The 13,579-nt window shown below is 43.1% G+C and overlaps 1 protein-coding gene across 1 annotated transcript in view; it reads right to left on the minus strand.

The window, feature by feature from the left end:
• dctd (dCMP deaminase) overlaps positions 1-10,352 on the minus strand; it is a 71,420-nt gene extending 61,068 nt beyond the window's left edge. Inside the window, exon 1 of the mRNA XM_060835119.1 lies at positions 10,051-10,352. Coding sequence (XP_060691102.1) covers positions 10,051-10,136 — 86 coding nt within the window. The 5' untranslated portion in view covers positions 10,137-10,352. The remainder of the gene's footprint in view (positions 1-10,050) is intronic.
• Positions 10,353-13,579: the final 3,227 nt, after the last annotated feature.

A 13,579-nucleotide genomic window follows, 5' to 3' on the forward strand; every position in this document is an offset into this window, starting at 1 on the left:
TGCGGAAAAGGCATTTGATAGGGTTGAATGGTCATATTTATTTTACACATTGGAAAGGTTTGGCGTTGGACAGGTGTTTACCAAATGGGTTTCAACATTGTATAATGACCCCAAAGCAGCTGTTTTTACTAATGGGTTAAGATCGGATGGCTTCAGTGTGGGTAGGGGCTGCCGTCAAGGATGTCCTCTCTCACCATTGTTGTTTACACTGATAATCGAACCATTAGCAGAAGCCATCCGGACTGATCCTAATATAACGGCCCCAAGGATTGGTACAGGTAAACACAAAATTACCCTCTATGCAGATGACGTTCTCTTATTCCTCAGTAATCCTTTAATGTCAGTGCCTCGTCTAATTCAAGTTATTAATACATTTAGTGCATTCTCAGGCTATAAAATTAATTTTTCAAAATCGGAAGCCATGCCAATGGGTGGTCTGGCTATGATACCCCACTTAATGGACGGATCCCCTTTTCCCTTCCGTTGGTCCCTGGAGGGCTTCTTATATTTAGGTATTTTTATCACGCCAGTATTTGATCAGCTGTATAGGGCTAATTTTGTACAATTAATGGAAAGGATAAGGCAGGACCTCCAGCGATGGAGAGACCTTCCGACTTCCTGGCTAGGGAGAATAGCATTAATTAAAATGAATGTTCTGCCCCGTCTCTTATATCCTATGAGAATGCTCCCGCTGATGCTGCCAAGGCTAGCCCTACGTAAATTATATGGCTGGTTGGGCTCCTTTATTTGGAACCATAGACGGCCCCTTATTAAGCTGAAGAAGCTACAGCTTCCACAGGCAAGGGGAGGACTGGACTTCCCAGACTTTAGGAAATATCAGTTAAGCTCCCTACTAAGTTACATAGCTGATTGGGTTTCAGCTGATCCACAATCAATTTGGCTGGATATCGAAGCCTCCCAAGTAAAATACCCACTTATTAACCTTTTATTTTCAGATAAGAGGAAAATCATTACAGACCACAGTAAAAATCCCATAATATTAAACACAATTAAGGCCTGGAATATAATGCGGCAAAATGAGGGTAACTCACATAAAACATCCCCCCATGCACCAATAGTAGGCGCATGGGGATTCCAACCGGGGATTACAGATGCCACCTTTAAACTCTGGAGATCCAGGGGCATCTCATGCTTAGGGGACCTATTTAAAGATGGGATCCTGATGTCCTTTGAGCAGCCGCGTCTGAAATTCGGAATACCTAATGGGGATCTCTTTCGATACTTCCAAGTTCGAGATTATATACAGAGGAAGACTACATTAATAGATAGTCTTTATAAATCAGACAGAGAACGTAATGTCTTACGACCAGCGGGGTCATCCTCCGTTAGTACTATATACCATTTGCTACATGATGGAGTCTCAGGAGACATGGATGACCTGCTTAAAACATGGGAGCAGGACTTGGGGCTAGAAATCTCTGAGGATATGTGGAATGACATTTGGGAAAATGCTAGAAGAATTGCTATCTGTAACAGAACTCAGGCTATCCAACTAAAGATACTTCATAGGGCCCATATAGCTCCGGCTCGACTGGCAAAATTTAAGGCAGGAGCATCTCCAATGTGTCCCAAATGCAAAATAGAGGTGGGTACTCTTGCACATTGTCTGTGGACTTGTCAGAAAATCCGCAGATACTGGACTAAAGTGGCAAATACCCTGACAGAAATTTTAGGAACGGAAATTAGGGTGGACCCTGTATCTCTCCTTTTGGGCTTTTCGAACATCTCATCTCTGGATATGCATGGGAAGAGACTATTTTCTATTCTCTCTTTCTGTGCAAGGAAAAATATTTTGGTGAACTGGGTGGCTGAGGGCCCCCCTGGACTTTCAAATTGGCACAGATTAATTATGGAATATATCCCCCTTGACTTCCTCACAAATATGGTGCACCGAAAGACTGAATTATTTTATAAAATATGGCAGCCCTTTTTGAATTATATAAATGCAGATATTTCGGCTATCCTAACAAGGGCTTTTATTTAGTGAAGATTTCAGACCGGGCTGCTCCGGGGCCCCTTGGGAGAGGAATCCTGCGCGAATACGGGTTTTATTATATTTGATGTTTATACATTCCGAGCATGTAAGAGACTTAGGTATACACTCTGGTTAGTTATAGGTTAGATTAGTAAAAGTTGAGTTTTTTTTTCTTTCTTTTTTCGTTTCTTTTTTTTTCTCTTTTTGTTTTCTTTCTTTCTCTTTTCTTTGTTAAATTATGACTATTGTATATATGATTTAATTGTACATCAATGTTTGTATTTGAGAGTTTTGTTTATTTTTGTAAATTTGCAAAAATGTTAAATTTCAATAAAAATATCTACAAAAAAATACATAGCTTGAGGGACAATCTAAAGGCCAACAAGAGATTGATATCTTGCAATCACAACTTTCCATCCAGAAAGGGTTTCTCTGTACTTTGGGACCCAGACAAAAATTAGGGGACAAAAGGAGTGATCCCAGTTGGTGACTGATTGAGGATGAAACTGCACATTCTTCAGTTCAGGGCAGGGAATATGACAATGATCCCAACCCCAGCGCACCTCTACCATACTTAGATAAAGATTCCTTGTATCCATCTATAATCAATCTGGTACAAACTTAAAGTTAAGATAATAATTTAATGGAAATCCAACAACATAAATGAGAAAACAGGCAACTGACCAGTAAGTGGACTATAAACCAGGTGTTTAAAAAAGGGAGACAAACAAACGGCAGAATTTGAAGCTAAGTTAGTTAAGGGTATTGGTAAACCCTAGAGTCAGTCACAATAAGGGCTAAGACCTATCTCCTGGAATGTCAGACAAATGTGTGATGTGCTTTTCTGACACACCTCAGACTGAGGGACTGGAATGGGAATTTAGCAAAAGCCAGACCACAAACGCAGTCGATTCCCATATCCCCATGATTAGCCCAAGAAAGCAAGAGTCAGAGCAGGAACAAAACTACGTTTTAATTGCAGTTCTCTGTTCATCTGATAAGGTAAGAGTGCCCTGGTTAAATGTTTTTGGAGTAATAAATTGATTGAAGTGTATAAATAAAACATTTCACAGGCAACAATCTTGATGAGTAGAAATTTTGGAGTATTAAAATTCAGATTAAAAGACCTGTGTAAACTGAGCAGAAACTGCCTTGATTGTTTGTTTTTGAGCTTCAGATAAACTGAAGCTGCTCACTGTAATTGTATTGCTGGCTTGGCTTTTGCAAGTGAAGTATGAAGTCAGCATTCAGGATCCATGCTCAGTGGAATTGGACATAGTGGGGTACCAATATCCTAGGCGGGAGGTTTGCTGGAGCTCTTCAGGAAGGTTTAAACTAATTGGCAGCGGGGTGGCGACCGGAGCTATGGATCGGAGGATGGAGTAGCTAATGAACAGCCAGATACAGTGTGCAGCGGAGGAATAGACAGTTGATAGGGCAAAGTCACAGTCAGTGTGATGGGTTGAAGTGTGTCTATTTTAACACAAGTAGTATTAGGAATAAGGATGATGAACTTCAGAGCATGGATCACTACTTGGAACCATGATGTTGTGGCCATCACAGAGATTTGAATATCACAGGGGCAGGAATGGCTGTTGGATGTTCCAGGGTTTAGATGTTTCAAAAGGAATGGACAAGGGTTAAAGTGGTGGGAGAGTAGCATGGCTAATCAGGGAGACTATCACAGCAGCTGAAAGAGAAGTCATCGAGGTTTTGCCTCAGTATGGGTGAAAATCAGAAACAGAAAAAGGAGTAGTCACTTCATTGGGAGTTTTATACAGATCATCCAATAGCAACACAGACATTGAGAAACAGATTGGGAGACAGATCTTGGTGTAAGTAACAGGGCTGTTGTCATGGGTGACTTTAACTTGGAACCTCCTTAGTTCAAGAAGTTTAGATGGAGCGCATTTATGTCAGGTGTGTCCAGGAAGGATTCCAGACTCAATATGTAGATGGGCCAACTAGAGGGGAGGCCATCTTGGATTTGGTGCTTGGCAACGAACCAGGCCAAGCGTCAGATCTCTCAGTGGGAGAGCATTTCAGTGATAGTGATCACAATTCCCTGACTTTAATATCATCATGGAGAGAGAGAGAGATAGTAACAGAAGGTATGGGAAAGTATTTAAATGGGCGAGGGGTGATTACAATGCTATTGGGCAGGAACTGGGGTACCTAAATTGGAAACAGATGTCCTCAGGAACATACACGACAGAAATGTGGAGGTTGTTTAGGCAGCACTTGTCCCACTGAGGCTAGGAAGGGATGGTAGGGTAAGCAACCATGGGTGACAAGGGATCTAGTCAAAAGGAAGAAGGAAGCTTAATTAAGGTTGAGGAAGCAAGGACCAGACAGGGCTCTACAGGGTTACAAGGTAGCCAGGAAGGAACTGAAGAATGGACTCAGGAAAGCTAGAAGGGGGCATGAAAAAGCTTTAGTGGGTAGAATTAAGGAAAACCCTAAGGCATTCTACACTAATGCAAGGAACAAGAGGGTGGCCAGAGCAAGGCAAGGGACGATCAAGGATAGTGGAGGGAACTTGTACCTGGAGTCAGAGGTGGTAGGCGAGGTCCTTAATGCTTCAGAGGTGGTAGGCGAGGTCCTTTGCTTCAGTATTTACTTCTAAGAGGGACCTTGTCATTTGTGAGGACACATGAAACAGGGTGATCTGCTCAAACAGATTGATGTTAAGAAGGAGGTTGTGCTGAAAATTTTGAAAATGTAAAGATAAGGCCAGACCCAAGGGGACACACCCAAGGTCGCTATGGGAAGCGAGGGAAAAGATTGCTGCACCTTTGGTGATGATCTTTGCACTCTCACTGTCCACTGGAGTAATGCCAGATGATTGGAGAGTGGCAAATGTTACTCACTTGTTCAAGAAAGGGAACAGGGATAATCCTGTGAATTACCGACCAGTCAGTTTTAAGTCAGTGGTGAGCATATTACTGGAGAGGATTCTGAGAGATGGGATTTATGATTACTTGGAAAATCATAGTTTGAATGGAGATAATCAGCATGGCTTTGTGAGGGGCAGGTCATGCCTCACAAGCCTTATTGAATTCTTTGAGGGTGTGACAAAACACATTGATGAAGGCAGAGCAGTTGATGTGGTGCACATGGATTTTATCAAGGCATTTGATAAAGTTCCCCATAGTAGGCTCATGTCAGAAAGCAAGAAGGCTTGGGATACAAGGAACCTTGGCTGTCTGGATACAGAATTAGCTGGCCCATAGTAGACAGATGGTGGTAACTGATGGAAAGTATTCAGTCTGGAGCTCAGTGACCAGTGGTGTTTCACAGGGATCTGTTCTGGGACCTCAGCTCTTTGTGATTTTTATAAATGATTTGGATGAGTGGAAGGCTGGGTTAGTAAGTTTGTCGATGACACGAAGGGTGGTCAAGTGGTGGACAGGGTGGAGGGTTGTTGTAGGTTGCAATGGGACATTGACAGGATGTAGAGCTAGGCTGAGAAGTGGCAGATGGAGTTCAACCAGGAAAAATGTGACACGGTTGGAAGGTTGAATTTGAATGCAGAACACATGATTAAAGGCAGGATTCTTGGCAGTGTGGAGGAATGCAGGGATGTTGGGGTCCATGTCCATAGATCCCTCAAAGTTGCCACCCAAGTTGATAGGGTTGTTGAGAAGGCATATGGTGTGTTGGCTTTCATGAGCAGGGGGATTAAGTTTAAGAGCCGCGAGGTCATGCTGCAGCTCTACAGAGTCCTGGTTAGACCACACTTGGAATATTGTATTCAGTTCTGGTCGCCTCATTATAGGAAGGATGTGAAAGCTTTAGGGAGGGCGCACAGGAGATTTACCAGGGTGCTGCCTGGACTGGAGGGCATGTCTGATTAAGAATGGTTGAGTGAGCTAAGGCTTTTCTCATTAGAGCAAAGAAGGGTGAGAGGTGACTTGATAGAGGTGTATAAGATGATGAAAGGCATTGACAGAGTGAATAGTCAGAGACTTTCTCCTACAATGGAAACGGCTGGCACAAGGGGACATAATTCTAAGGTGATTGGAGGAAGGTTTATGGGAGATATCAGACATCGGTTCTTTACACAGAGTGGTGGTGTGTGGAACGTACTACCAGCAGTGGTAGTAGAGTCAGATACATCAAGGATGTTTAAGCTATTCTTGGATAGGCACATGGATGATAGTAAATGAAGGGTTTGTGAGCTAGTTTGATCTTAGAGTAGGATAAAAGGTCAGCACAACATCGAGGGCTAAAGGGCCCGTACTGTGCTATACTATTTTATGTTCTAAACACTGATGTGCACATCATCAGCATTGGCAGATGCCTCTGCTCACAACTTCAAGCATTAATTTTACATGCAGCATTGAAGTCAAAGCCATTTGTGATGATTTGCACAGAACTTCAGGTCACACTTGCACTTACATTGGAAGTGACTGAAAATTCCTTTTAAGGGTGCCCTGTAAGTAAAGGAGGCCCCACAGGAAGATCAGTTATGTGAAGTGCAACTAATATCTTGTAGAAAAATGTCCATCATGAATTGGTACCTGTTATTTTGAATCTCTCAGTATTCAGTAACCATCATGGTGTCCAAAACCTTTACTTAGCATTAATAAGGAATTGTTCAGAAGTTGTTTGATTAAGAGGATTATACCATCAAAGGGAAAAACAGGAAGCAAAAATGTTTGATAAAAGCTGCTGCAGGCATTTATGGTCCAGGAATTTCAACAGTTAATGGCCTAGGTTTCAGTAATTGATTATCTGTGATATTTCTTAATAATTAAATGGTAACTTGTGGTGATTTACCTACAACAAATTCCAATGGGCCAACCACATGCTTAGGATGCCAGAGTTCCAAATACTAATGTAAATCTGTTTCTTCACCCAACTCAAGGAAGACACTCAAACAAGAAAGCAAAGGAAACATTTCAAAGATTCCCAAAAGCTTTCCTCAAAACATACAACATTGATGTGAACACATGGGAGATCGTTATTCAGAAACAACCAATGGAAGAAACTCCTGAATAAAGGAACACAATGCTTCAAGAACACCCAGCAGAAGTAGTATTGAAAAGGAACCATAAGTAGTAATGGCAATAATCACAAGACCAAAGAATGCTTCCCCCTCCAGAGTGACTGGAGATGTGGCTCTAGGATCGGGATTATTAGGGATGCAAGAACCCACAGAACCCACAAAGTGAAAAGGATTTTCCTAAGTGAACAATCAATTATACCGATAAGTGAGAGATTGACGCTGGTGATGAAACATTTGTTCATTCTTTCAACAGATCATGAGATTCAAATTTTTTCTAATGGGTTTTGTGAATGAGATTTTCGCTGTGTTTAAGTAACATTGCTACTAATTAGTTAACAGTTCTGCTTAGTATCCATGTCTTTGAAATGAAAATGAAAGTAAGTTCTACTCATTGTGGAAACTGGAGAAATAGCTATGGACAATCACTCCTGGAAGTGTTGTTATAATAACATACCACAGAAGATATGGAGAACATGCAGGAGTTTGGAAGAGGGATGCATGATCATGGAGGGACATGGAGAATAAGGGAACATGGTTGGATTTGTGAGGTATGAGGAGGCAGGAAAGTGACATGGAACATAGGTCATGACAGTTGAGAGATGTAGGTCCTAAATGAGTTCTATCGAAGATCATTAAGTCCCAGAGAACAAAGGTTAGCCTTCTAATCAGCCTGCCTTGGCACATGCATGAAAATTAGGTGACATGGTAAACAGCAAGGAAGTAAGCCTTGGACTACAGTATGATATAAACAGGCTGGTCAGATGGGCTGAACAATGGCAGGTGGAACTTAATCCTGAAAGTGTAAAGTGATGCATTTTGGGAGGACCAACAAGGCAAAGGAATACAGTGTCAATGGTAGAATACTTGGAAGTGCAGAGGGTTAGAAGTAGACAAGTTGGTCATATGGGATACTTGCCTTCCTTAGCAAAGGTAGTGATTACAGGAGCAGTGAGGTAATGATGTAGCTGTAGAAGACTTCAATTAGGCCACAGCTGGAGTATTGTGTGCATGTCTGGTTGCCATGCATCATAAAGGATGTAATTGCAATAGAGAGAGCACAGAAGAGATTACCAGGATGCTGCCTGGACTGGAACCTTTCAGTTATGAAAAGAAACTTGATAGACAGGGGTTATTTGCCTTCAACCAGGAAGGCTGATGGGGGTACTTGATTGAGGGGAGGGGGACAGATTTAAAGTAAAGGATGGGAGGTTTGGAGGGGATTTAAGAAAGAAACGTTTTTACCTCTATGTCACGCGTATCTAATTCAGTGCCAGAAACTGTGGTGAAGGCAGAAACAGTCACGACATTTAGACGATCACTTGATTCCATAAGATACAAGACTATGCAAGTCCAGCAAAACAGAACTAAGTAGTTACGTGCTTGACGACCAGTGTAGAGACAATGAGCCTCTTACCATGCTGTGAAAGGTGTACCAGTCTATGACTACAAACATCTCTAAAATAAGGAGCATGCAATTTTCAATGTAATTTCTCAATGACAACCACACAGGAAATTCTCTCTCAAGTCCCAACTGAGCTACCATTCGTGGTGGCACAGTGGTTCATAGTGCCAGGGACCCAGGTTCGATTCCAGCCTTGGGTGACTGTGTGAAGTTTACACATTCTCCCAGCATCTGCGTGGGTTTCCTCCAGGTGCTACAATTTCCTCCCACCATCCAAAGACGTGCAGCTTAGGCGAATTGGCCAAGCTAAATTATCCCATAGCGTTCATGGATGTGTAGGTTAGGTGTGTTCATCAGGGGAAATGTAGGGTAATGAGTCTGGGTGAGATACTCCTCGGAGAGGCAATGTGGACTTGTTGGGCTAAAGGACCTGATTCCACACTGTAGCAACTCTAATAGATCCAAGATGGAAGAGGGGTATTATGTTGCTAAACCACTCCACAGCTTTGGGTGGTTTTAAATTAGTGGAGTTCACAAGGTCAGGGTTAAATATCTTTGCAAGAGTCATAGGTGTTTGTGACCAACTGAAATGGATGAAGTTTATTTGAGAAGGCAGCAAACCATATTAAGATACTTTACTGGGAAAGTAAGGAATGGAATGAGCTGACAGAGGAAGGGGTGGAGGCTGGTACAATTACAACATTTAAAAAGATATCTGGATGGGTATATGAACTGATTCATTAATGTCCTTTAGAGAAGGACACTGCCATCCTCACCTGCTCTGGCTATATGCGACTTCAGATCCACAGCATTGTAGTTGACTCATCCCATGAATGAATTTTTTAAAAAACATCAACAAGAGGGCATAGGTTCAGGGTGAGAGGGTGAAGATTTGAAAAAGACCTAAGGGACAATGTTTTCACAATGAGGGTAGTGCACGTATGGAATGAGCTGCCAGAGGTGGTGGAGGATGCTGGTACAATTACAGCATTTAAAAGGCATCTGGATGGGTACATGAATGGGAAAGGTTTAGAGGGATGGGGGCCATGTGCTAGCAAATGGGACTAGATTAATTTAATATCTGGTCAGCATGGATGAATTGGACCAAAGGGTCTGTTTCCATGCTGTACATCTGAATGACTATGACTCTTTGAAAAGGAAGGGTTTAGAGGGATATGGGCCAAGTGTTGACAAATGGGACTAATTAGGTTAGGATGTCTGGTCAGCATGGACGAGCTGGACCAAAGGGTCTGTTTCCGAGCTGTACATCTCTATGACTCTCAGCAAATCCAAGTCTTGAGAAAGTGAACTGAAACCTCCAAACCCCCTCATCTGCCTGACCCCTCAGCTTCTGCATGCGTCAGAGCCTGAGGATCACAGAGTGGATTGACCAACCATCTCAGGACCTATCAAACCTCAGCAGAAACAAATCCCCAAACACCAGGGATCCACCTACGGTGGCCAACTGCCATTTTACTTCCTTCCAAGTGTGGACACGCAGTTTGCTAGTTGTACCTGAAGTTATGATAAAGGACACTTCAAGAATCAAACAAATTCAGTTCCGGGTAAATACACCTCCTGAGATTTACGGCAGTGGCAGGAATTGCCAGTAAGTTGCTGTATTTATCACAAATCGTTTACCTGGCACGTGTGTGCAGGCTGCAATCTTTCTGCATGTGGACCCCACTGGACGCTGCCTCCTCTGCAGCCTCAGAGCCAAGCATCATGAAGCTTCCTGTCTCCACTCTCTCTCTCTCTCTCACACACACACACTTCTCTCAGGTCCCAACCGGGATGTTGTGTTTGCTTTTTCACCCTGTGAATACTCTCAGATTTCTCTCTTCCGGGATGTTTTCCCCTTCACTCCCTCCACGGCGTGGATTGATTAAAACTCACTTTGACACCACATCCACCCAGTTGTTGCTGTTGTGGCTATGACATCACGCACCAGCACCGCGCATGCGCATCAAAAGAAGCGCGCTCTATCAAGAGAGGAGGGGGACTCAAGGGGGATTAGCAAACCGTGGGGGGAGGGGCGGTGTTTCATGAAACCTTGCGAGTTTTAACACAGCGCATATCAACCGCCGGGCTTGTGTCAACAAGCGCAGCCTTTTTTGGCGCGCAAATTCCCATCAGCCGTCACTTCCACGGGCGAGGCCCGAGCACACAAAGGGGGTGGGACCCGAACACAATCGGTGGGCGGGGCCAGAGTGCGAACGCAGGGGGCGGGACGGTACGCTCACAGTGGGCGGGGTCTCAGGCGGAGATCGTCCAGGGGCGGGAGAGGGGGCAGTGGGCGGGACCAAGGTGCACGCAGTGGGCGGGTCAGAGCACGCACGTTGGGGAGGAGTCACAGAACACCGAGTGGGGAGGAAGTCATGCGCGCTCAGCTGTCGAGGTCACAGCACACACATGGGGCGGTGTCAGAACTGGCACAGGGGGCGGAGTCACGATGCACACATAGGGCGGGGTCAGAGCCCACACAGGGGGCGGGCAAAAGGACTGTAGGGTGCACCCTTTCTTCAGGTGTATGGGGTGGAGAAAGGAGAATACATTAAATGGTTTTAAACACGAAGCCTTAATATGGTATTTAACAGCCTTTTTGACTGGCTTACCCTGATGTGATATTTTTGTACATGCATTCTCCATCCCTCTTTTGATTTGATTTATTATTGTCACGTGTACTGAGAAACAGTGAAAGATTTGTTATTTGTGCTATCCAGACAAATCATACCTTACACAAGTACATCAGGGTAATAGAACAGAATGCGGAATGGAGAATATACTGTTACAGTTACAGAGGATGTGCAGACAAAGATCAACTCCAATATATGGATAGTCATAAGTCTGATAACACAAGGAAGAAACTTTTCCTAAAACTCTTGGTACATGTTCTCAAGCTTTTGTATCTTCTGCCTGATGGAAGAAGGTGAAGAACTCTATAACCAGGGTGTTACGGATCTTTGATTATGTTGGCTACTTTCCCAAGGTAGTGGGAAGGAAAGACAGAGTCAATGGAAAGATAGCTGGTGTTCGTGATAGACTGGGCTACGTTTACACTCCTTGAAATTGCATGTAGTCTTGGGCAGAGCAGTTGCCATAACAAGTTGTGACGCATCTAGATAGGATGCTTTCTATGGTGCATCTATAAAGAGTCATTATGGACATGCCAAATTTCCGTAGCCTCCTGAGGAAATAGTGGTGTTGGTGGTGCTTTCTTGACTGTAGTGTCAATGTGGATAGACCAGGATAGATTGTTGGTGATATTTACTCCTGGGAACCTGAAGCTCTTGACCACCTCCACCTAAGCACCATTCATACGGACAGGGGCATGTTCTCCACTCCGCTTCCTGAAGTCAATGACAAGCTCCTTCTTTTAGCTGACATTGAAAAAGAGATTGTTTTCTTTACACAATGCCACTAAGCTGTATTTCTCTTTCCTCTACTCTATTTCCTCATTGTTTGACATCTAATCCACTACTATAGTGTTATCAGCAAATTTGTAAATGAAGTTAGAGTGGAATTCGGTCACATATTCGTGAGTGTATAAGAAGTATAGTCAGGGGTTGAGTATGCAGCCTTGCAGGACGCTGGTGTTACAGATTATTGTGGAGGAGATGTTGTTGCCAATTCTTACTGACTGCAGTCTGCTGGTCAGGATGTCAAGGATTTAGTTGCAGAGGGGGAAGCAGAATCCTAGTTCTCGGAGTTTAAAGATGGGTTTTATTGGAATTATGGTGTTGAAAGCAGAGCTGAAGTCAACAAACAAGAATCTGAAGCAAGTGTCTTTGTTATTCAGATGTTTCAGGGATGGATATAGAACCAGGGAGATGGTGCCTGCTTATTGGGATGTTGGGCAAATTGTAGTTTTTTCTTTTCCTGTGACTCTTCTTAAATAAGATTCATTCTTTTTAAATTTTCAACTAAAAAAAGTATCATTTCACAAGTTCTCTGCATTAAATTTCATTGATCATGTGGAAATCCATTTTACCAGTACATGTGCAGAAAATGCTCTCTTAGTGCATTTCTTCCATAATTTTATTTACTCCAAATAACAACAAACTGCCTAAATTTGTTGGTATCAATTATCAAAATCATGGCCCCAACCACCTTGAAGGACAAGAGCAATGTGAGCATGGGAATGTGTTCAAGTTTCTGTCTGAAATCACACACCATCCCAATTTGGACATATATTACCATCACCTTTATGGTATGAAGACAACAATCTCTCCCTCAATGTCAGCAAAATGAAGGAGCTCATCATTGATGTCAGGAAGTGGATTGGAGGACACACCCCTCTCTGCATCAATGGTGCTGAGGTGGAGCTGGTTGACAACTTCAAGGTTATAGGAGTAAATATCATCGAAAATCTGTCCTGGTCCATCTATATTGATGCTATATCAAGAAATCATACCAATGCTTCTCCATCCTTAGAAGCCTAAGGACATTTGGCATGTTCGTAATAACTCTTACCAATTTTCACAGTTGCACCAGACAAAGCATCCTAAAAAATTACCAGGATGTTGCCTGGTTTGAGTTATAAGGAAAGGCTAGTTAGGTTGGGACTTTTTTCGCTGGAGCATTGGAGGTTGAAGGGTGACCTTACAGAGACTTATAATATCAGGAGGGTGTAGATACGGTGAATGGCATCGGCCTTTTCCCTAGTGTGGGGTTTTTCAAGACAAGGGGGTGTATTCTTAAGGTGAGAGGAAAAAGAGTTATAAAAGACATGAGGGATTTTTTTTTTACACAAACAGTGGTTCATGTGTGGAATGCACTTCCAGAGGAAGTGGTGGATGTGGATAAAGTTGCAATAGTTAAAAGAAATTTAGATTGGTACATAAATAAGAAATGTTTGGAAGGATTTGGGCCATGTGCAGGCAAGTGGGACTAGTTTAGTTTGGTATTTTGGTCAGCATGGACTGGTGGGACTGAAGAGTCTGTTTCTGTGTTGTATGGTTCTATGAATCTAACCAAATGCATCACAGTTTAGTATGGCAACAGCTCTTACCAAGACTGGAAGAAATTACAGAGAGTTGTGAATGCAGCCCAGTCCATCACATAAACCAGCCTTCCTTCCACTGACTTGGTCTACACTTCCCACTGCCTCAGAGAAGCAGCCAACATAATCAAAGACCCATTCCAACCTGGTTATACTTTCTACCACCCT

The sequence above is a fragment of the Hemiscyllium ocellatum genome, chromosome 2, assembly GCF_020745735.1.
Source record: "Hemiscyllium ocellatum isolate sHemOce1 chromosome 2, sHemOce1.pat.X.cur, whole genome shotgun sequence".
Lineage (NCBI taxonomy): Eukaryota > Metazoa > Chordata > Chondrichthyes > Orectolobiformes > Hemiscylliidae > Hemiscyllium > Hemiscyllium ocellatum.